Below are 23,920 nucleotides of genomic sequence, written 5' to 3'. Positions count from 1 at the left end.
TACTGGCCTATAGTTGCCCGACTCCTCCCTATTACCTTTCTTGTGAATGGGCACAACATTCGCTAACTTCCAATCTTCTGGGACTACTCCTGTTAACAATGATTGGTTAAATAAATCTGTTAATGGTTTTGCTAGTACACCACTAAGCTCTTTTAATAGCTTTGGGTGTATTCCATCAGGTCCCATTGACTTATTTGTCTTTACTTTTGACAGTTGAAATAGAACCTCTTCCTCTGTAAACTCACGTGTAATAAATGACTCATTTATCCTTTTTTTTAACAGAGGTCCCTTTCCTTCATTTTCAGCTGTAAATACCGAACAAAAATATTCATTGAGGCAGTCAGCTAGACCTTGATCCTCATCTACATACCTTCCTTCTTTTTTTTTTTTTTTTTTTTTTTTAATTTGTAAGTTTTTTATTCTTTTATAAGCATACATTTTACAGGAAATCGTAAGTTTCATAGAACAAATTTTCACTGTTACAAAGAAATTATAATCCAGTACGACATGGTATATGTGTTATAACATGCATTGATGACAAGTGATTACATTTTGTGGTTACAGGATAAAAAAAGGATAAATCATAAAGAAAATAGACAAAATAATTCTAACGGCAAGTTTTTTCTATCCCAACAATTCTAAACGAGCCACCTCGTAGATTATTTAGATAAAATAGTTAGAGTCATTGTAAACTGTCTACAAGGTGATGAAGTGTCTTGTGTGATGGGTGGTTAGCGTGGACTTGAGGGCGGTGTAAGTGATTTCTCTAAGAAGTGTGTTCATGGAGAGAGGGGAGAGATGTTGTATGCCTGGAGTTTGTTGCACTAGTTAAAACCATGAAACGTGTCCAGGGTTCCCAGATAGCGGTGAATGTTTTGAATTCTTTCGAAATGGCATACGTTATTAGTTCCATTTGTTTGATATTTTCTACTCGCCTGATCCATTCCCTAATCGTGGGAGCTTGTGGTTGATTCCAATATTTAGGGATCAATTGAGCTGCTGTCATGGTCAACAGTTTAAACAGTGTGCGCTGTGGTTTATTTAGAGTGAGGTTTGGGGGAGGTTCTTGGAAGATGAACTGTAATGGGGCTAGTGGGAAAGTAATATTCAGTAGGGACTGGATAAGAGTGTGTATTCTACTCCAATATTTGTGTATAACTGGGCATTGCCACCAGACGTGGGCATGATGTGTCGTGGTATTGTCACATCTCCAGCATTTAGCTTTCTCATTACCGTGTATTTGGTGGATTTTCTCTGGTGTGTAGTGCCATCTAGATATACGTTTGAAATTACTTTCTTGCGTTAGTAGAGAAGTGGAAGTTCTATGCGTGGAAGTGAAAATAGCTTGCCACTGTTTGGAGGAAATCTCTATTTGTAATTCTTGCAACCATTTTTGCGAATATTTTGGGAGTTCTAGTGGTTGTGAGTCCCTGATTGTTTGATAAAGAGAGGATAATAGTTTTTTCGTGATTTTGTGTTTCTCACAGATGTTTTCAAACTCAGTCAATGGGCGGTTACCCGCTGGTAGAAGTTCGTTGGATGTGATAAACTGTTTTAGTTGGGTGTAGTGTAGTATTTGGTTCCCGGTCGGGGGGTTGGAGGGGAAAAATTGCTGTATTGATTTCAGTGTGTTATTAGTAACCATATCACGTAACCGTAGCGTGGAGCCGCGGTGATAGTTAGCATAGGCCCCACCTGAATGGCCTCCTTGGAAGTTAGGATTATTGGTGAGTGGGTATAATGGTGAGGGATAGGGGGATATTTCAGTAGTTCGTGTCATTTTGTGCCATAGTTGTAATGTAGGTGTGATGGTAGGATGAGGACCATTGAGTGTTCCGCATTGGGCTGGTGGATTCGCCAGCCAAGGACGGTCTTTTAAGGGAATGACTGAAAATTCATTCTCTATCTGGACCCAGTGGTGGGCTGGCACAGGCCTTGTCCATTCATAGATCCTGCTTAAGTGGACAGCTTTGTGGTATGAGACAATATCTGGAAAGTTCAACCCCCCCTTGTCTTTGTTTTTTATAAGTGTTTCGTATGCAATTCTAGGTTGTGAGTTTGACCATATGAAGCTAGTGAATGTCTTCCTAATTTTGGAGAAGAAATTGGTGTTTAATTGGATCGGAAGGGCTTGAAGAGTGTATAGTAGGCATGGGAGAACGTTCATTTTGATGATGTTGATTCTACTGAACCAACCGAAGCATGGTTTGTGCCAGTTGTGTAGGTCAGTGGTGATGTTGTCTAGTAATTTGAGGAAGTTAAGGCTGAAGATAAGTTTACGTGTTTGTGGTATATGTACTCCCAAATATTTGATAGAAATGGGTTGCCAGGTGAATTGGAACCTGTTCTTGAGTTGTGTGTTCAGGTATTTGGTAGAATGGATAGGCATCAAATCACATTTAGATATATTTGCTTGAAAGTTGGAGATTTTGCCGTATAATTCCATTTCTGAGATGATTTTTGGTATGGAGGTTAGCGGGTTTGCTATTGTAAAAAGGAGGTCGTCAGCAAATGCCATGACTTTATATTCATGGTCCTTCACTTGAATGCCTCTAATGTTTGGGTTGTCTCTTATTCCTTGGAGAAATGGCTCTAGAACTAGTATGAATAGTAGGGGTGAGAGTGGACATCCTTGCCTCGTCCCGTTGGTAATTGGGACCTGCTGTGATAGTTGGCCGTTAATACGTATGCGTGCCGTTGGTCTGGAATAGATTGCTGCCAACCATTCCATCCATCGTGGGCCAAAGCCCAGGGCTTGCATCGTATGTGTGATGAGAGACCAGTTGACCCTATCAAATGCCTTTTCGGCATCTATTGCAAGGAGTGTGCTGTGGATTTTGTGTGATTGGGCCCAGTGAATCAGGTTTAGGATTTTCGTTGTGTTATTTTTTGCTTCCCTACCGGGCACGAAGCCCGCTTGATCAGTATGAATTATGTTTGGGAGAAAAGCTTTAAGTCTGTTCGCCATAATCTTCGTTAATATCTTCAGATCTATATTTATCAAAGATATTGGTCTATAATTTCCACACTCAGTTGGGTCTTTGCCCGGTTTTGGGATGAGTGTGATGGTTGCCTCCAATGCAGAATTGGGGATTTGGTTTGATAATTTTTGTGTGTTATATGCCTCTATGAATGGTCGTGCTAAAGTAGATGAAAAAGTTTTATAATATTTCCCCGTGTAGCCGTCTGGCCCTGGGCTTTTACCTGAAGGCAGTGATCGGACTACACTATGAAACTCCTCTATTGAGATGGGTTCATCTAAGAACGCTAATTCGTTGGGTGGGATTGTTCTTTGAATCCTCGGATGTAAGTATGTGCGTATTTGTTCGTTAGTTGGTTGCACTTTTGCGAAGTTGTAAAGGCTAGTATAGAATTTGTGGAATTCTCTGCTAATTTCAGGCATGTTTTTTGTTAATTTCCCAGCAGTTGTTTTAATTTCTGAGATGAATGTGGTTTGTTTATCTGGCTTTAATGCTTGCGCTAGCAGTCTCCCCGCCTTACCCCCCTTGGTATAGTAGAGGTGTTTCGTCAAAGTAACCTTGCGTCTAGCATGGAGATGTAGAGTTGTCGTGAGTTCAGCTCTTTTTGAGAGAATTAGTTTGTACTTGTCAAGGGATGGGTCCTGATCGTGGTGTGTAGATTCTAGTGTTTTTAGTTCCCTCGTTAATTGGGCCACTCTTCGTTCTCTGTTTCTTTTGACTGAGGAGGCAATTCTGATGAGTTCCCCTCTTATGACTGCTTTGTGTGCTTCCCATAGGAGAGGTAGTGTGGTGACTGGATTTGTGTTCTCTTCAAAGTATGTATTTATTGCTTTGTCTATTTGTGATATGGTGTCTGCGTCATTAAGGAGTAGGTCATTCAATTTCCACTGAGTGGAGGGGTGTGGCAGATGTGGAATTGTTAGTGTCATTGTCATTGCGGCATGGTCAGACCAAGTGATCGGACCGTAAGCGGCCGCAGTCACTAGGGACAGGTACCTGTGTTGAAGAAATAGTGAGTCGATTCGGGAATATGTGCCTGCTGGTGGGGAATAAAAAGAGTAATCTCTACGGGAAGGATGAAGCAACCTCCAGCAGTCAAACAATTGTGCTTCGTATAGGGTAGAGTTTATCTTTTTTCTAGTTTGCGTCAGGTGTGGTTGTGATTTAGCTGTGGAGTCTAGTTTGCCATCTAAGGAAATGTTCATGTCTCCCCCTAGTATTAGGATACCTTCCTGGAACTCTGATAGTTTCTGTAGGACTTTGTTCAGAAATTGGTTCTGTTTTTTGTTAGGTACGTATAGGTTGGCCAGCGTTACCATAGTTGAGCCTAATATCCCTTTCACAAACAAAAATCTACCTGAATCGTCTGTGAGATGTTCTCGAATAGTAAATGGGGAATGTTTCCCTATCAATATCGCCACCCCTCTAGATTTGGATTCTGAGAAATGGCCATAGTATCCCTGCGGATAGTCTTTATTGCGTAATTTTACATTTGTACCCTTGCGGAGGTGTGTCTCCTGGACAAAAACTATGTCCGCCCTCTGTCTGCGGAAGTCAGACAGAGCTAGTGATCTTTTCTCAGGGGTGTTTAGGCCTTTGGCGTTTTGTGTTAATAGCGTTAGAGTTGTCATTGTTAGGCGTGTGTGCTGGAATGGAGTCTGTTACAAAGTTATGGTTGAACTTCCTTATCTTGTGGTGATATGTATACACTTCAATATACGTTTAGATGAGATGCACGTCCACGTGCAGAAGTAACAGTCAGATTTGTAAAATGTTATATAATCACTCGTTAACAGTAACGAAAAAAGAAAAATGAACAGCGAAAAGACAAGTATAAATTTAACAATTTAAAGGATAAACAGTAGTAATGTGAAAATAGCTACCCTGTCGTACAATGAATGGAAAATAAGTCTTAGAAAGTAGTCTGATTTACAGGTCTACTTTAGTAGCACTGGTGGTCTGAGGGGCTGCTGCCGGAACAGTACCACCAGAGCTCAGAACCCACTTTCCAGTGGCCAATCGGTAGTTTAGCTTAGACGGGGTTCTGTATTAATTAAACGTATCTTACCCCTTTCAATAGGGGTTTTCTCTCGAGTAATGAGAGAGAATGGGTGATCTATCTAGGCGCAACCGATAGATACCCTTTTATAATTGGGGAGATCCGTGGTGTGACTGAGGATCCCGGGTGTGGCAATCCATTGAAATGGAAAGTTATTTATTTATCTTGGGAGACATGAAAAGAGATCAGATCCGATACCAGAGACTTAATGGAGCGGGTATAGGGGGGGGGGGGGAAGGGAAGAGAACAGGAAGGAAGATGGTGTGAGATTACAAGGAGGATGGAAGGTGGGTAGTTAGGGGGGGGGGAGGATATTGTCAAGCAAGGAACTACATTCAAGTTATTAGAGGTATGTAGGCAATACATGTACTTATTATTTCGTTTGTGATAGCGGCCTCGAATAGGCAGGTCTCACTAGTGGTGTGGATTAACAAAATTTTTGCGTATAACATAAAATGTACAGTTCATAGTATTTTGGATACGACCTGTGTATAGAGCAGGCAGGCAAATTTGACCTGATGAGAGAAGATGGAGGGTGCTTGTTGAGTCAGGTTGTACCCGCTGATAGTTCATGTGTTTCTCTCATACTGTCTGCTTTACCTTCATCTATCTCGGAAGTCCCAAATTGTCCTCTGAAGGAAAGCTAAGGAAAAATAAACTGTTCATTAAGAGAGTTTTTGGTTCCGCTTTGACAGGGTATAAGGTAGGGAGTATAGGGTTTAGAGGAGTGATCAGTGTCCACTTCCAAATAAGGTTTGAGTAGCATGTAGTTGTCGTCATCTGGTTGATCATAGAGTAGTATGGGTTGTGAGTCGTAAAGTATCGATTCTAGTTGAGGGTGAAAACGGTCACTTATTCCGGAGATTGTAGATTCCTGCGGGTTAAATCGTCCGAAGGTAATTTTGATCTTTGTGTCGGCGAAATAAATCGTTGGTCATTTCTTCTCTTTTTTGCAGGCGTAATCCAACGTTGTCTCTGGGGAAGGCTTGCTGTATCTTGTTGGGGTTGCTGCCCGTTCCAGTCTAAGACTGTGGTATTCGGCAAATCTAGTGCCTGAAGGAATGGAGGGACGTCTAGGATGGAGGATATCGTTAGAAGCATGCCTTTGTGGTTAACAATTAGGGCGATGTCAGGATCGGGACAGGGATCCAACACGCAGAGTACAAAGAGTGGAAAGGTACGTATACCGGGCCTTAGAATGGCCGGACTAACGTACCGAGAGTAAAGAATAGTCAGAGGCAAGCCGAGGTCGAGGGAACGAGAAGACAGGTAAGCGAGAGACAAGCCGGGTCAAGGGATAACAGAGAAACAGGGTAGTACAACGAGCCGAGTCAAAACCAATAGAGCAAACTAGAATACCAGAGCACTGAGTGACTAGACAAGCTAGAACCACGACAGGGCAATGAGCTGAAGTAAGGAGTAAGCTTAAATACCCTGGTTCTGGATGGAAATCACGCCTCTGACAAGTACCGATTGGATATCGGACACTTGAGTGACAGATTGCTCGTGCTAGCGTCATGACGTCACGTATTGAGCGTCCTGCTAGAAAAGGACGTGGATTCCTCGCGGCCGGTGTTTAAGTGACTGGATGAACCGCGAGGAACGGAGGAGACAGCTCGCCTGGACGGATACACCACCAAGTCTCTACCTCCCTTAGAGGTAGAGGCCTCAGGTACCCTGACAGTACCCCCCCTCTCAGATACGCCCACCGGGCGGAATGAACCGGGGCGAGATGGGAAGCGAAGGTGAAATGCTCTGCGAAGGCGAGAAGCATGGACGTCCTCCTGAGGTACCCAACTCCTCTCCTCAGGACCATATCCCCTCCAGTTGACCAGATATTGCAATTTACCCCTTGAAATTCTGGAGTCAATGATGGAGCTGACCTCGTACTCCTCCCGACCCTCCACCTGAACAGGACGAGGCGAGGAGACCTTAGAGGAGAATTTGTTGCAAATGAGGGGTTTCAACAAGGAGACATGAAAAGAGTTAGGAATGCGTAAGGCAGGTGGCAGAGCAAGGCGATACGCAACCGGATTGATACGAGTGAGAACCCTGTAAGGACCTATGTAACGAGGAGCAAATTTCATGGACGGAACTTTTAGGCGAATATTCTTGGTACTCAACCATACCCTATCCCCAGGAACAAAAACAGGAGCCGCTCTTCTATGTTTATCAGCGTGTTTCTTGAACAGCGAGGAACTATGTAATAGAATTTGTCGAGTCTGATCCCATAATTTCTTCAGGTTGGCGACATGATCATCAACCGACGGTATCCCCTGAGAAGAGGAAACCGAAGGAAAAATCGAAGGATGAAAGCCATAGTTCATGAAGAAAGGGCTAGAGCGAGTTGAATCGCAAACAAGGTTATTGTGTGCGAACTCCGCCCAAGGAATTAGACCGACCCAATCGTCCTGGTGTTCGGAAACAAAGCAACGCAGATACTGTTCGATCTTTTGATTAGTACGTTCAGCAGCTCCGTTAGACTGAGGGTGATAGGCAGAGGAAAAGTTCAATTTGATGCCCATTTGAGAACAAAAGGATCTCCAGAAACGTGAGACAAATTGAGAACCTCTATCAGAAACAATCTCTGAAGGGATCCCATGTAGGCGAAAAACTTCTCTCGCAAAAATCTCCGCCAATTCAGGGGAAGTCGGAAGTTTAGGTAATGGCACGAAATGGGCCATCTTGGTAAATCTATCCACCACCGTGAGAATAACAGTCTGTCTTTTGGAAGCAGGCAAATCAACGATAAAGTCAATGGACAAACAGGACCAAGGTTTCTCAGGAATGTCCAAGGGGTGTAACAGACCACATGGGGATGCATGAGATAGTTTAGTCTTGGCACAAGTCTCACAAGCTGCGACAAACTCCTCAATATCCTTACGAAGTGAAGGCCACCAGAAATCCTTGGATATCAGAGAGTACGTCTTGCGAATACCAGGATGACCAGCTATTTTACTTTCATGAAAACATTGTAAGAGCTCCAGTTGAAGTTCAGGAGGAACAAAGTTTCTTCCCTCAGGAGTGTTTCCGGGAGCTAGATGTTGTGACTTCAAGATCTGGTCAAGTAGCGGGGAATGAATTTTGAGACTGGTATTAGCAATAATATTGCATTTGGGTACAATGGAAGACAAAAGTGGTTCAACTGAAGCAGAGGGTTCATATTGGCGAGATAGCGCATCGGCTTTAGAATTCTTTGACCCAGGTCTGTAAGTCAGAACGTAATTGAAATGGGTAAGAAACAACGACCAACGAGCCTGCCTGGAGGACAGACGCTTGGCCTCTCCGATATAAGACAAGTTTTTGTGGTCTGTCAGGATGGTAACAGGATGTAATGTACCTTCCAATAAATGTCTCCATTCTTTCAAAGCCTTGATAACCGCTAGTAATTCTCTGTCACCAATGTCATATCTGCTTTCAGTACCGGTCAATTTTTTAGAGAAAAATCCACATGGATGTAATGGTTTATCAACACCCAACCTTTGAGATAGAACAGCACCTAAACCAGTCTCTGATGCGTCTACCTCGAGCAAAAATGGCAGAGAAGTGTCAGGGTGAACTAAAATTGGAGCGGAAGCGAAAAGCTCCTTGAGAGTCTTGAACGCAAGGAGAGCTTCAGTAGTCCAATTCTTAGTGTCAGCCCCCTGTTTGGTCATGTTAGTGATAGGTGCAATAATGGAAGAATAGCCCTTAATAAAGCGCCTATAATAATTGGAAAAACCAATAAATCTCTGTATGGCTTTAAGACCTGTGGGTAAAGGCCACTCTAGAATGGATTGGAGCTTATCCGGATCCATCTTAAATCCCTCCCCAGAGATCACATAGCCGAGAAAGGTTACCTGGGTTTGATCAAAGCTACATTTCTCCAACTTGCAGTACAAGCCATGCTGGAGAAGCTTGTGCAAAACCCTCCTGACTTGTTTGTGATGAATCTCAATGTCACTAGAATGAATGAGTATATCATCTAGGTATACAATGACGCACTCTTGCTGAAATTCCCTAAGAACCTCATTAATCAGATCTTGGAATACTGCTGGTGCATTGCATAACCCAAAAGGCATGACAGTATATTCATAGTGGCCATATCGAGTATTGAATGCCGTCATCCACTCATGTCCCTGCTGGATTCTCACCAAGTTATATGCCCCTCTGAGGTCTAACTTGGTGAAAATTGTAGAGCCCTTCAAACGATCGAAGAGTTCGGTGATCAAGGGAATCGGGTAGGCATTTTTAATGGTTATCTTATTCAAGCCTCGATAATCAATACAAGGTCTCAAAGAACCATCTTTCTTTTTAACAAAAAAAAATCCAGCCCCGGCAGGGGAGGAGGACCTCCTGATGAATCCCTTGTCTAAATTCTCGTGAATATATTCCTCTAGGACTGAGTTCTCCTTTATAGATAATGGGTATACATGACCTCTGGGAGGCATGGTACCAGGGAGTAGGTTAATTTTGCAATCAAAGGACCTGTGTGGGGGTAAGGTATCGGCTTTCTTTTTGTCAAATACTGCCTTTAAATCTAGATACTGAGGCGGAATTTGTGTCTCTGTAGGATTGTCAGAGGTATTCGATGTATTAGTTAATCCAAGAGGTAAGACCTTCCGCAAGCATTTTTCTTGACAATTCTCTCCCCACGAAACTATCTCCCCTGATTCCCAATTAATAATAGGGTTGTGTCTCCTCAGCCAGGAGTACCCCAGAACTATGGGAATAGACGGAGAAGAAATGAGCATCAAGGATATATCCTCTTTATGCAGGATGCCAACAGTCAAGTTAATCGGTATGGTCTCATGAAAAATAACAGGCTCAAGTAACGGTCTACCATCGATGGCCTCAACAGCCAGAGGTGTCTCTTTTAACTGGGATGGAATAGCATGCTTGGCAGCAAAACCCTGATCTATAAAGCTCTCAGCAGCTCCAGAATCGATTAGTGCCATAGTCTTAACTACTCCCTTCTCCCACTTTAAAGAAACGGGTAACACAAGCCTGAGCTCCTTGTAGTTGTGAATAGAGGACAAAGTAGAAACACCCAAGGCCTGTCCTCTAGAGGAACTTAGGTGCGAGCGTTTCCCGAACGATTGGGACAATTTAGGCGTAAATGACCCCTGACTCCACAATACATACATAAACCCTCCCTTCTCCTGTGCTGTCTCTCCCTTTCAGTGAGATGAGTACTGCCTAACTGCATAGGTTCAGGAATACGTAAGTCTTCGAACTCAGAGATTTGAAAGGTAGGCGCTAGTTTAAAGGAGGGTCTACGGGTCCTATCTCGAGTGTTCTGCCTCTCTCTTAAGCGTTCATCAATACGAGATATAAAAGAAATTAAATCCTCCAAATTTTCAGGGAGTTCTCTAGTAGCGACCTCGTCAAGGATTACATCTGATAACCCATTCAGAAACACATCTATATAAGCCTGTTCGTTCCACTTAACTTCTGCCGCCAAGCATCTGAACTCTAGTGCATAATCCACAAGTGTTCGATTGTCCTGTTTAAGGCGCAACATTAATCTAGCTGCATTGACCTTTCTGCCAGGAGGGTCAAAAGTTCTTCTAAACGCAGCTACAAAGGCATTATAATTATAGACGAGTGGATTATCATTCTCCCATAAAGGATTGGCCCATCTCAAAGCTTTTTCAATGAGCAGAGTAATAATAAATCCAACCTTTGCTCTATCTGTAGGATAAGAGCGGGGTTGTAGTTCGAAATGGATGCTAATCTGGTTTAGAAAGCCACGACACTTCTCCGGTGACCCGCCATAACGTACTGGTGGGGTAATACGGGAAGAAGCACCTACAGTGGCTACCTCTAGACCTGAGACTGCAGGAGAGATAGAAGGAGTACGTGTCTCCTCAGGTGGATTACTAGCACGAGACAAAAGTGCCTGTAGTGCCAAAGCCATCTGATCCATCCTATGTTCCATGGCGTCAAACCTGGGATCCGAAGAACCAAGCTGACTGTTTGTACCTGCAGGATCCATTGGCCCTGTCGTAATGTCAGGATCGGGACAGGGATCCAACACGCAGAGTACAAAGAGTGGAAAGGTACGTATACCGGGCCTTAGAATGGCCGGACTAACGTACCGAGAGTAAAGAATAGTCAGAGGCAAGCCGAGGTCGAGGGAACGAGAAGACAGGTAAGCGAGAGACAAGCCGGGTCAAGGGATAACAGAGAAACTGGGTAGTACAACGAGCCGAGTCAAAACCAATAGAGCAAACTAGAATACCAGAGCACTGAGTGACTAGACAAGCTAGAACCACGACAGGGCAATGAGCTGAAGTAAGGAGTAAGCTTAAATACCCTGGTTCTGGATGGAAATCACGCCTCTGACAAGTACCGATTGGATATCGGACACTTGAGTGACAGATTGCTCGTGCTAGCGTCATGACGTCACGTATTGAGCGTCCTGCTAGAAAAGGACGTGGATTCCTCGCGGCCGGTGTTTAAGTGACTGGATGAACCGCGAGGAACGGAGGAGACAGCTCGCCTGGACGGATACACCACCAAGTCTCTACCTCCCTTAGAGGTAGAGGCCTCAGGTACCCTGACAGGCGAAAGGGAATCCCCAGCGATACCTGATATTCCTGTTCCTTAAATGTTCGGTGATGGGTTTTAGGGCCCTTCGAGCTTGTAAAGTGTAACGAGATAGGTCCGGGTAAATCTGTATGGGGTGACCGTGGAAGAGGAGGGGTTGGGAAGTATCCCTGAGTGATTTGAGGATATTTTCCTTGATTGAGAAATAATGAATTCTGCAGATTACATCTCTAGGGGTATCAGGAGTTAGGCCTCTGGGGCGTAATGAGCGGTGAGCTCTGTCAAGCAAGATTACGTTATCGCTTTGTTCCCCCAGAATGAGATTTAAAAGTTCAGACAAAATAGGGTCCAAACTCTCACCTTGGGTTTCTGGTAGGCCTCTAATCCGTAGATTGTTCCTCCTCCCGCGGTTATCTAAATCATCTATGTGTCTTTGTGTGGCTGCCATATTAAATGCATAGGAGTTTAATGTCGTCGATAGGTTTGTCAGTTGGGCCTGAGTAATATCCCTCTCCTCCTCCAGGTCTACCACTCTGAGGTTCAACTGCCGAACTTCCGTTCCTATACCTTCCATTTTCTTGTGGAATGAGGCTTCCAATTTATCAATCGAGCTCTGAAGATCGCTTTTCATGCTGTGGAGATCATTTTTGGAAGGTAAGTTCCTCAGTATTGATTTTAAATCTGCATCGATTGTTAATTCCGTCGAGGTTTGTGAGATATCTGAGGCCGATGGGCTAGTCGGATGTGGGTCTGGATCCGCCATTACGCCAGCTATGGTTGCGGCCTCCTCCTCGCGGTTTGAGTTTTCCTTGAAGTAACGGGTCAGGGCTCCCGGTTTTGTTGAGGGAGTCCTCCCCGATTGTCCTTGTGTTGAACCCTGCTTCTTGTGATTACCCATGTCTTAAGAAAGTCTCCGATTATCATGGATTGAGCCCGGTTCCTCAGGAGCTAAGTCAATGTGCGTCCATGTAGCTCCGTGGTCGGCCACGCCCCCTCTCCTTCTTTTGTTTTTAATCTAACTAATCCTTGTTTTACTTTTCTTTTCTCATTTATGTATCTAAAAAAAGTTTTGTCCCCCTTTTTTACTGACTGTGCTATTTTCTCTTCTGTGTGTGATTTGGAAGCTCTTATAACTTGCTTAGCCTCTTTCTGCCTAATCTTATAGGTCATTCTGTCTTCCTCACTCTGGTTTTTTTTTTAATTACTAAATGCTAACTTTTTGTTTTTTACTATTTTGGCCACATCTGCGGAGTACCACAGTGGTTTCTTGAATTTTTTGCTTTTACTGACAAGCCTAATGCAATTTTCTGTTGCCTTCAGTAGTGCAGCTTTTAAATAATCCCATTTATTTTGGACTCCATTTAAGTTGCTCCATTCGACTCTATAGATGTTGTGGATTATATCTCCCATGATGCTTTGCCTGGATTATGGACATAAAAGCATTGTGGAATATTAGTTACATAGTTACATAGCTGAAAAGAGACTTGCATCCATCAAGTTCAGCCTTCCTTGCATATGTTTTTGCTGTTGATCCAAAAGTAGGCAAAAAACCTAGTCTGAAGCGCTTCCAATTTTGCAACAAACTAGGAAAAAATTCCTTCTTGACCCCAAAATAGCAGTCAGATGTCTCCTTGGATCAAGCAGCTATTACCCCACTGTATGTTATGTTTTTGCAAGTATTTATCCAATTGCTATTTAAACATCTGTATGGACTCTGATAAAACCACCTCTTCAGGCAGAGAATTCCATATCCTTATTGCTCTTAACGTAAAAAAAAAAAACCTTTCTTAGCCTTAGATGAAATCTCCTTCCTTACAGCCTAAATGCGTGACCTCGTGTCCTATGTATAACCCTGTTTATGAATAGATTTCCAGATAATGGTTTGTACTGGCCCCGAATATATTTTTGTAATGTTATCATATCCCCTTTGAGGTGCTGTTTTTCCAAACTATAGAGATTTAAATTTTTTAAACTTTCTTCGTAACTAAAATCCTCCATTCCTTTTATTGGTTGTGTAGCTTGTCTCTGCACTTTTTCTAGTGCCATGATATCCTTCTTTAGAACAGGTGCCCAAAATTGCACAGCATATTCAAGGTGTGGTCTTACCAGCGATTTATAAAGAGGCAAAATTATATTTTCATCCTGAGAATTTATGCCCCTATTTATACATGGCAAACCCTTACTGGCCTTAGCAACTGCAGATTGACATTGCATATTACTGCTTAATTTGTTGTCTATAATAATTCCCAAATCCTTCTCGTGTGTGGTTACCCCTAATTCACTACCATTTAGGGTACAAATTGCTTGTGCATTCTTGACCCCGAAGTGCATAACTTTGCATTTCTGTACATTAAATTGTACCTGCCGTTTTAGTGCCCAGTCCCCCAATCTATCTAAATCCCTCTACAGCAAAGCAATATCCTGCTCCCATTTTAATACTTTACAAAGTAATATATGTAGTCCATAACATCTGGAGTACTGAAAGTTGCCTATCGCTGTCCTGAAAATTTACATTATAAGGAAAAATAAAAGATTACCAATTTAATCATGTTTGGAAAAAGGGTCTAGTTTTAGTGTCATCAGGAAATACATTTAGAAATGTAATGAAATAATGAGGTTTCATATACACTGTATACATCTCGTTATTACTTTTCTGTTCCATGTCTTGTATTTTAATCGCCTCTAATAATGATGTATGCTTCAGTTCTTTTCCAATTTACAATGTTGCCTAAATTTCATTTTTTTCTTATTTCAGGACAAAATACATTTTTTAATTTATTCATCACCTTGCATTATGCCCATTACCTCTTGCCTTACTTCATTTCTTTTATAATGTCCATGCTAGGTTGGAGAGACATCCATACACCACGTAAGTTAATTTTCAGCTGATTACTTTTTTATATCCTTCTAGAGTTCTGACCTCTAGATCTGCTCTTAATTACATTAGGGTCAGTCTAACTAATGAACTAAGAAGTTTCATTCCTGCTGTAATGGTACTGTTAGGTAATGACTTCTTTGTCTACAATAAGCTTCTAGATTCAGAGAGTTATCTTTCAAATGTATCTTAAACTTATGTTGACTGTCATGGAAGCATACGTTTCCCATAAAGAACCTGCTATCCCTTATTCATTGTTATTTCTCACTGATTTCATTCCACGCACAGAGGCTCTTCCCTGAAGTATTACCTGAATACTTGATGTACACTATGACACAAATGTGGATTCAGTCACAATTTGATAAACATGGCAACATTTTTAATATACAGGCTTTTAGTTGATATCATATCAAACATCAAACATTGATCTGCCTTAAGTTGTCTACAAATGGCTTGATGAGATAAAGGCATGTACAAATCAACAATACTTAATAAAGGGACATATATAGCAGATAAATAAAAAAATGTGAGGTTTTCCTCTTTCTTTCATGTATACAAATTATGTATTCATGGCTTTGAAATGTGGAACTCACATGCTCTTAGAATGAAATTAATCAATTAATCATAGATATTCTTTTATGATCCAGACAGTGATGTCCTACCTGATAGAATGCAGAATTCATAAACTATATGAAAAAAAAAAACTATGATATGGAAAAACTATTGATGTATAGTAAAGAAGCATGGAATAAAAGTTCATGCTGCCTACTGATCTCTAGAGAACTCATAAGAGAATGTGGTATTCATAATAAAAAATGCAGGTAACCTAATGAGTTGGCTGACATTTCTCCTCTCACCTCACTGCTTATACAAACCTCTACCCCCCCCCCCCACACCCCATCCCTCTCTTTCCCATCATTTGAAATTCATTTGATTCGCCTCTTCAAACCCTTTTCTGCTAACATTGCCATTATTTATCACCCCCCCCCCCCCTCCTCTTCCTTGACCACTTTGCTGCCTGGCTACCCTACTTCCTCTATTCTAATATTCCATTCCTAATTCGCAGGGACTTTAATATTCCCATTTACCCACCTTTGACCTCAGCAGCCTCTAAACTACTTTTTACAATTACTTCCTCCCTCTGGCTCTCACAGTGGGCTAATTCTCCCACCCATGTAGCTGGCAATACCCTAAACCTCATTTTCTCTTATACATATACAGTATCTGATATCTGCAATACTCCATTTCCTCTCTCTGATCACCACCTCTTATCGTTTGCTCTCAAGTACCCCCTCACCAAACAATCTCATCCTAACCCCCCTCAACTCAGGAGGAACCATAATTCTGTTGAGTGTTGATTCACAACTGCTATCCATCCCTTCCCTCTCCTGTTCCTCACTGGCCATTTCCACATATAACACTACCCTCAACTCTGCTTTGAATGTTGCAGCCCCAATCCAAACATGCACCTCGAGGAGGGCACGCCCCCAACTGTGGCACACTAAATCAACATTCTTCCTGCAAAGATGCTCCCGTTGTGCTGAACGCGCCTGGCGGAAGTCTCGCACTAAGGCAGACTATCTCCATTATAGATTCATATTTTGTTCATACGGCGCAGCTCTTGCCCTCGCCAAACAGTCATACTTTTCCTCTCTCATTAGTTCATGCTCCCACAATCCCAGATGTCCCCCAAACTAACCTTACTGCTGATAGCTTTGCATGCTACTTTACCGACAAGATTGAACAGCTAAGGAAAGAATTCTCCCCACCTTGCCATTCTCTTTCTCAACCACACATTGATCATGTCTTTCCTACCCTTCAGACTTTCTCCCCGGCTACTGAACAAGAGGTGGCTGCACTTCTCCTTTCTTCTTGCCCCACCACTTGCCCATTCGATCCTGTCCCATCTCACCTTATCAGATCTCTCTCCCCCTGTCGTGTGCCTTCCTTAACACACATCTTCAACTGCTCTCTCTCTTCTGGTGTTGTCCCTGCTGACCTTAAAAATCTTTTGACCCATCCTCCCCTTCTAACAATCGTCCCATGTCCCTGCTCCCTTTTTCCTCAATGCTTCTGGAAAGACTTGTCTTTACCCATATGTCTCACTTCCTCAATACCAATTCTCTCTTCTTGGCCTTCCTCAATCTATCTTCCACCCTCTCCACTCTACTGAGACTGCACTTATCAAAATTACTAACGACCTAATCACAGCTAAATCCAAAAGCCACTACTCCATACTTATTCTTCTTGACCTCTCTGCTGCCTTTGACACCGTTGATCATGCTCTTCTTCTTCAAACTCTTCAATCACTCAGTCTCTGTGACTCTGTCCTCTCTTGCTTTCCTCTTATCTCTCCCAATGCTCATTCATTGTCTCCTTTTCTAATGATACCTCCTCCTCTCACCCTGTCTCGATTGGGGTCCCCCAAGGCTCTGTCCTTGGTCCCTTCTATATTCTCTACCACCTGTATGCTGATGACATCCAGATATATCTCTCCTCCCAAGACCTCTCCCCTGCCGTCCTGCAACGTGTTACTGCTTGCCTTTCTTCCATCTCGACTGGATGTCCTCCCACTTTCTGAAACCCAATCTCTCTAAAACTGAGCTCCTTGTCTTTCCTCCTCCAAATACTGATCCTCCTCTTTCGCTCTCCCTTCAAGTTAGTGGTAGCCACATAAGTCCATCCTTGCAAGCGTGCGGTCTTGGTGTCATACTTGATTCTGGCCTCACCTTTGAGTTTCACATCCAGTATGTTGCCAAATCCTGTAGATTCCATCTTAAAAACATAGCCTGCATCCGCCCCTTTCTTACACAAGATGCTACCAAGAAGCTTGATCATGCTCTAGTAATTTCCCGCATGGATTATTGTAACCCTCTCCTAATTGGTCTTCCCAAAAGCCGTATTGCCCCGCTACAGTCTGTAATGAATGCTGCCGCCAGACTGATTTTCCTCTCTAGCCTGTCCTCTCACATCTCATCCCTCTGTCAGTCCTTACATTGGCTTCCTATATCCAATAGGAGTCAATTCAAAGTGCTAACCCATACCTATAAAGCACTGAGCAATTCTAGCCCTTCTTATATCTCTTCAAAGATCCATAGGTGTGCCCCTTCTCAGTCTCTCTGCTCTGTCTGTGACCTTCTCCTGTACAGCCAACTCACGGTTGCAGGACTTCTCACGGGCGGCTTCCTTCCTATGGAATAGCCTGCCTAACGCCATCAGACTCTCCCCTCGTCTTCAATTGTTTAAGAAGTGCCTTAAAACCCATCTCTTTAGGAAAGCTTATGGCCTCCCAGAGTAACCTCTACCTCACATACCTGTCTCTTTCTCTCTCTTAAAAGGCAGCACTTTACTCTCTCCTCCAGCTCTGCTTCACTCCCACCTTATTTGATTGCTATTTCATGTCCTAATGTGTTTTATACCCCAACTCCTACAGACTGTAAGCTTGTTTGAGCAGGGTCCTCTTCAACCTATCGTTCCTGTAAGTTTTCTTGTAATTGTCCTATTTATAGTTAAATCCCCCTTCTCATAATATTGTAAAGCGCTACAGAATCTGTTTTCGCTATATAAATGGCAATAAAATAATATACCATTAACATTTATATTACCAATGACAAACTGTCAAATAAAGTACTTGCTCTAACCTACTGTAAATACAGTTAATACTTCACTTTTGGGAACAATATCAGAAATTATTATACATTTTGACCTTGCGTGAATACCCCCTGATGTGCTTTAGTCTTATTGTATCATATTCAATTATTTTCATACCCTGCTAGGCTAACACTGACTTTTATTCTAATCATATCTAAACAGATTTTTAGCTGCTTTGTATATACAATTATGCTGTCACTCTCAAAATAACAATAATTCTAATAATCGAAATGAAGTGAATTTCATGAATAGAAAATCATTTGTTCTTATAATCAAATACAGAATATTGTATTCTTACCTGCTCTCTACCAGAGAGAGTTTCTGTACAAAACACTCGGTAGCCCTGTACTGGACCATTTGCATAGGCCGGAGGTTCCCAAGTTATCAGGACTGAGGTAGGTGAGGTAGAGATGACTTGAAGATTCTGAATTTTACCTGGAATTTGCACTGCAAAACAAAATATCATGTTAACATTATCATAGTTAACAAACACATATAGTAAATTATAAATCACACTGCAATATTTAGACAAAAATAAATAAAAGAAGTTAAAGAAGTTTTGACTATAGGTGCTCTTTTTTACATAAATATTGCAATTCAGTTTAGGTTTACTACAATTTAATACAGTTTACTAAACAAACCCCTTGCCTTAAAATTTGTTCTATAGTATCTTCAAATAGATCATATTGCATGTTTTGTTTAAAATCCAGCGCTTAATACAGATGTAATATCCCAGCCTATTGTACATGTACAGTATAGTTTCATAATTTATCAGTGTGATATTTCATAAAAGTACATCTCATATAAGGACAGCAAAAGCGACATTTCAGTTAGATTCAGGAAGAGACTTTTATTAATTTGGATATTTCTTTATTACAACGTTATAATAGATCTTACTACACAATGAGCATTTAAAAATTGATATAATCAAATTGAAATAAAATATTTTCCATCACAGAATCCAGGATGATTTATGGAAGTACAAGAATTAACATGTAGCACTTTTTTTTTAGGTTTTGTTTGAATAAGGCCCTAAAATTTTCCACTTTTATTTACCGTAATTTATATATTCACATTGTACTGCAATGCTGATTATCATGGTGTTTTATAAATAATAAGTATAATAATATTAATCGTAATGTAGGATCTTCCAACAGATAGTCAAATCAGCATAAGATGGATGTTGATACTGCGTTTTACAGACTGACATAGCTAGAGTATTGCTCATAGAATTAATTATTCAGAATGGTTCTTGTGAGACCCGTGTCCTAATTAATTCATTAATTTCCTCCTCATTATGAATTTTATGACAGCATGTAATGGGTGTCCTATCTCACATGGCTGGCCAGGCAACAGTTGAGATATTTGCACACAATAGAAGTGCAATACTAGCTCAATTGTCAATATCTGTTTAGGCTGAAACACACTTACAATAGCAATTATTGCTTTTTTGCTGTTGATGTCGCTTTAAATATAATAAAAAAGACACCCAGAGTATTCTGTTGTCATCAGCACATTTGAAAAGCTATCAGGCTATGATTTAATTATAGACCTCAGTTATTTATTTATTTATTTTTACCTTTAATGTCCCTTTAAGCAAAGGGACTTTGATAAACAGTCCCCAAAGCAATATAACGCGAAAACAATTTCAACACTTAATTGGATTTAGTGACATTAATGAAAAAAATACAACAATGCTAAATACAAACTGAGATCTAGGATACTTTATCATGAGCTAAATCATCTGCAAATATATAACGTAGCAAAATACTGCATTTAATTATAAGATCTGGATATAAAATCAATCATTTTAAAGATTTTTTCTATTCTATTTTAATATGCTTGTTTGGCATTGTCTGTGTTTAACATCTCAACACCGCAAACCAAGGTAGAGATTTAATAATTTCTTAAACCTTTCACATAAAGGGTCATTATAGCTGGTTTCTTTATTTTCATTGCTCTGTATTGATGAAGCAAAGTGTTGAAGCAAGTGGTTTTTTTTTTTTATTATTATATCTCACCAAGCCAACGAGCCAGCTTTTAGGGATAATTCGGCAGGTAAGGTTCGGCTAAGAGCAGTCAACTTGCAAATCATCAAGTGATACATTTATTGTTGTAGACAAATCTGTTAATTCTGAGATTCACTGAAAACAAGTATACAGGGTAGTGGACACATGAAAGAGCCTTCCAGCTGAAGTGGTAGAGGTTAACACAGTGAAGTAGTTTAAGCATGCATAGGATAGGCATAAGGCTATCCTAGCTATATGATAAGGCCAGGGACTAATGAAAGTATGTAGAAAATTGCGCAGACTAGATGGTCAGACTAGGCAGACTAGATGGTCAAATGGTTCTTATCTGCCGTCACATTCTACGTTTCTATGTTTGTATAGACCTATTGCAACCCACATTTGTTATGAGCATTGCTTCACTCATTGCATCTTAAATACATTTTTTTTTATAAATCATGGTAATTTAATTTTATTATAGGACACTTTTAATGATTTTTTTTCTCCAGCTAACAAACCAACATAAACATTAGAAGACTATAAATGTGTTGTATAAAATGTATTATATGTAGATTACAATATTTTGCATTTAAACATTGCCCAGGGCCACAGAACTAGAAGATAAATATTATATAAGAATAAAACTGGGCATTTCCTTACTATAGTGACCATTGAGCAGAAAAGGCTATTAAAATAATAGAATGTTGCTAGTATGTAAATATGAAATATTGCCGTACAAATGATTTATTATACTACTAAATGTATCCACTGCATGTACATGTCAAAACTCGGTGGGGTCCATTTATCAGGTGGCTGAAAATACGGGTGCTATGTGATTTATAGGGTTATTAAGAATTGTGTGACTATTGCAAATGGAGATCACATTTATTATCTTGTGGGATCCCTAGAAAAACTATGATGACCTCTCCAGACTACAAATAATGATTTTGTGCAATGGGGTTATAGTCAGTCTATTTTTATAAATTACTGGTAGGATTCTGGTAATTGCCAGTGATTCAAATGACAGTGCGTAGCAAGGAAATCTTCAAGATTAAACCTGTCCGTCAACACTGCAGATTTGCATTTTACCAGTTATACCATATATATATATAGTGTAACAAATAAGTCCAACACAGCTAAAATGTTTTTAAACAAAAAGGACCACTGGATCTATCTGATGTTTCGCCTATGGTTCTTCATGCTATTATTTTAATTACTTTTCATAACTAGACTAGTAACGACAAGCGCAGATGGTTGTTCATTTGTTTTATATTTGTTTAATTCATTTGACTCTTGATGATGCAATCGCTTAGTGAAAACTACCTGTATAACTGTTACTTTATACGTGCTATTAACCTATTGAAAAGCTTGCTTAATATAAAATATAAAATGAGGCTGTCATTCGAAGGAGATGTACTACTGTGTTAAAGCGATCCCACTCTGTACAAATACTGTGCATCCCCTCTTCTTTTAACTCCATACCCCATTTAACTCCTGCCTCAATAAAATAAAGATTGACAAAAAAGGACCACTGGACTAAGGAATATGATAAAATTGGCACAATATGGCTCCATGAAATAAACATGGACCCAAATATGATGTGCAGTGGTGGCCTAAGAGAGTCCATCCTGGCCATCACTATAAAGGTCATTTGTTGGTTGGTGTATTTTATAAACAGTTGTAAACTACTGAAAATGAATAGAAGATGTGGAACTCATAAGATGTTTAGTAATGCCTAAATGGGAAAAATACAAATCACTGTTTACTAAATATATGCTAATAAATACATGTATGCATTTCCATGTATTCATTTGAGGGTATATCATAAAAGAGCTTGTTTAAGCTGCTGATATTTGAGGGCATAGTTAAAGCAGCAAACGTTTCGCAGCAGCCCTTTTTCAAAGAAAGGGCTGCTGCTCGAAACGTTTGCTGCTTTAATTTTGTCCTCAAATAAATTGTGGTAGCACCTGGGTGTGCACACCTATACTGGATACGCAGGACTCATGTTTGTTTTTTGGTTGTATATACACTGTTTCAACTTCAGTGTGAAGTATCTGCAGCACATTTCTAATTTTTTCTTTGTTTATATTTTGAATTTTGTAGGCAATTTTTGCCTCTACCTCACCCTATATATAGTGAACTAAAGTCTTTGCATATTCTTCCCTTTTTTTCCTGGAAGAGACTCTTCACACGGAAATAGACTATCAGAATCTTCTCCTCTGAAGCTTCCCTCTGTGTGGAGGCAAACTTAACGTTGGTCAAGGGAGCTGACGGAAGCAAGAGACAAACCTCCTTGGCTGGCTGATTGTATTTCGTTAATTAATCATAAAAAATGCAGGTTAAAAAAAAAATATATATTAAGCACTTTTTATAAAGTGCCTTTAAAATGGGATACTTCTTCTAAAGCACTTCAGCATGTGGTCCTTTAATATTCCTTGGTATAACGGTTAAAAATATCTTTCTAGTTAAAAAGCTTCTAATGAGAAATCCATAATTTTAATGGCTGAAAAAGAAAAAAGCATGCACTGACGTGTTACATCTGGTCACTGAGGCTGGCTTATCTATTGTTCTGTATAAGCATTTTGTTAATCCACCATCAGTTAATCCTATGTCCTTTTTATGTGCGCTGCATTGAGGAACACTAATGTTGTATTTATTGTTATGTAATGTTTGCACCTCAATAAACTCATTGGTATAAACAACAGAAAAAACGGACTGAAACTTGCTGTTTGGCTGCTCTTCTAACTCTAATGGCAAATCATGTCATCCCAGATTTTTTGTTTTTTTACTTACAATACTGCGCCAGTGCGTTAACTAAACCGGTAAAGTCAAAAAGTCAATTATTTGAAAATCTTTGCAAATTCAGCTATATCAGCTTATATATTTAAATTCCATTCTTAGTTATCAATTCCTGCTTTAGTGACTAGTCCCCTTTATGCGTTTAAAAAAACTTGCTTTCTGTGCTGTGGTTAAATAATGGGGTTTAAATAGCAGCAGATCTCACACGTGCATTAAGCCAGATACAATAGTGTGTATTTTGCATTTATAATTAGCAACACTTTTCTTTCCATTATGCTAAAAAAAAAAAAAAGGTGTCTTCACAGGCTGCCTGTGACTTTAGCCAGACTATTTACAGTGGAAAGCACTGAACTATATAGAGGAATTTGAAATCCAATGACCCTGGGCATCAGGATGATGGATTTTGGCTTGAGTTAACAAATTGATTGACCTTATGCTTCCCCAGGTCTCGGATGTTCTTGAATATGAAATCCTTGAAATAAATCCTTTAAGAAAAATAAGTAGTAAGAAGTGCACCAACAGCAAACACGAAGATTAATGAAACACCTTTTCGTAATCTAACAGATAAGGCCAAAATGATTACTCTCTTTGAGTACATAGTCCAACAAATGGCCATTTTTTATTGTAAACACTTTTCCAAAATATATACTGCAGGGGTCTGTTCTAAATGTAAAACTCAAGTTTTCTACTAAAATGATTTCTTTCGAAATAAAAAATACTGAATTATTCCCAGCAAAACTATGTCATCTATAATTTTAAAGTCAATTTCTAATCATGCCTCTTCTTAAAATGTAGCTTTTTGTAATATTTAGATTTTCACCACAACGCCTATAAAACTGCACTGTGCAAGTATTTATAATGCTCCTGTTAAAGAACAGTTTACTGTATCATATCTCTAGAGTGAATCAGGTTGCTAGTTATCTGGAGGAGCTACGGATTGTATTAAGTTTCTTTCATTTTCAAAATTTTAAGATAAGGAGTTAATTAACTTCTTGGCAGCTTCTGTCTACTCTAGAGA

At 40.3% G+C, this 23,920-nt stretch overlaps 1 protein-coding gene across 1 annotated transcript in view; it reads right to left on the bottom strand.

Moving 5' to 3' along the window:
• The window catches only part of DCC (DCC netrin 1 receptor), a 635,057-nt gene that overhangs the window by 134,949 nt on the left and 476,188 nt on the right, over window positions 1–23,920 (bottom strand). Inside the window, exon 10 of the mRNA XM_063453897.1 lies at window positions 18,396–18,544. Coding sequence (XP_063309967.1) covers window positions 18,396–18,544 — 149 coding nt within the window. The remainder of the gene's footprint in view (window positions 1–18,395; window positions 18,545–23,920) is intronic.

The sequence above is a fragment of the Pelobates fuscus genome, chromosome 5 (assembly GCF_036172605.1).
Source record: "Pelobates fuscus isolate aPelFus1 chromosome 5, aPelFus1.pri, whole genome shotgun sequence".
Taxonomy (NCBI): domain Eukaryota; kingdom Metazoa; phylum Chordata; class Amphibia; order Anura; family Pelobatidae; genus Pelobates; species Pelobates fuscus.
This window is presented reverse-complemented; position numbering and strand designations above follow the sequence as displayed.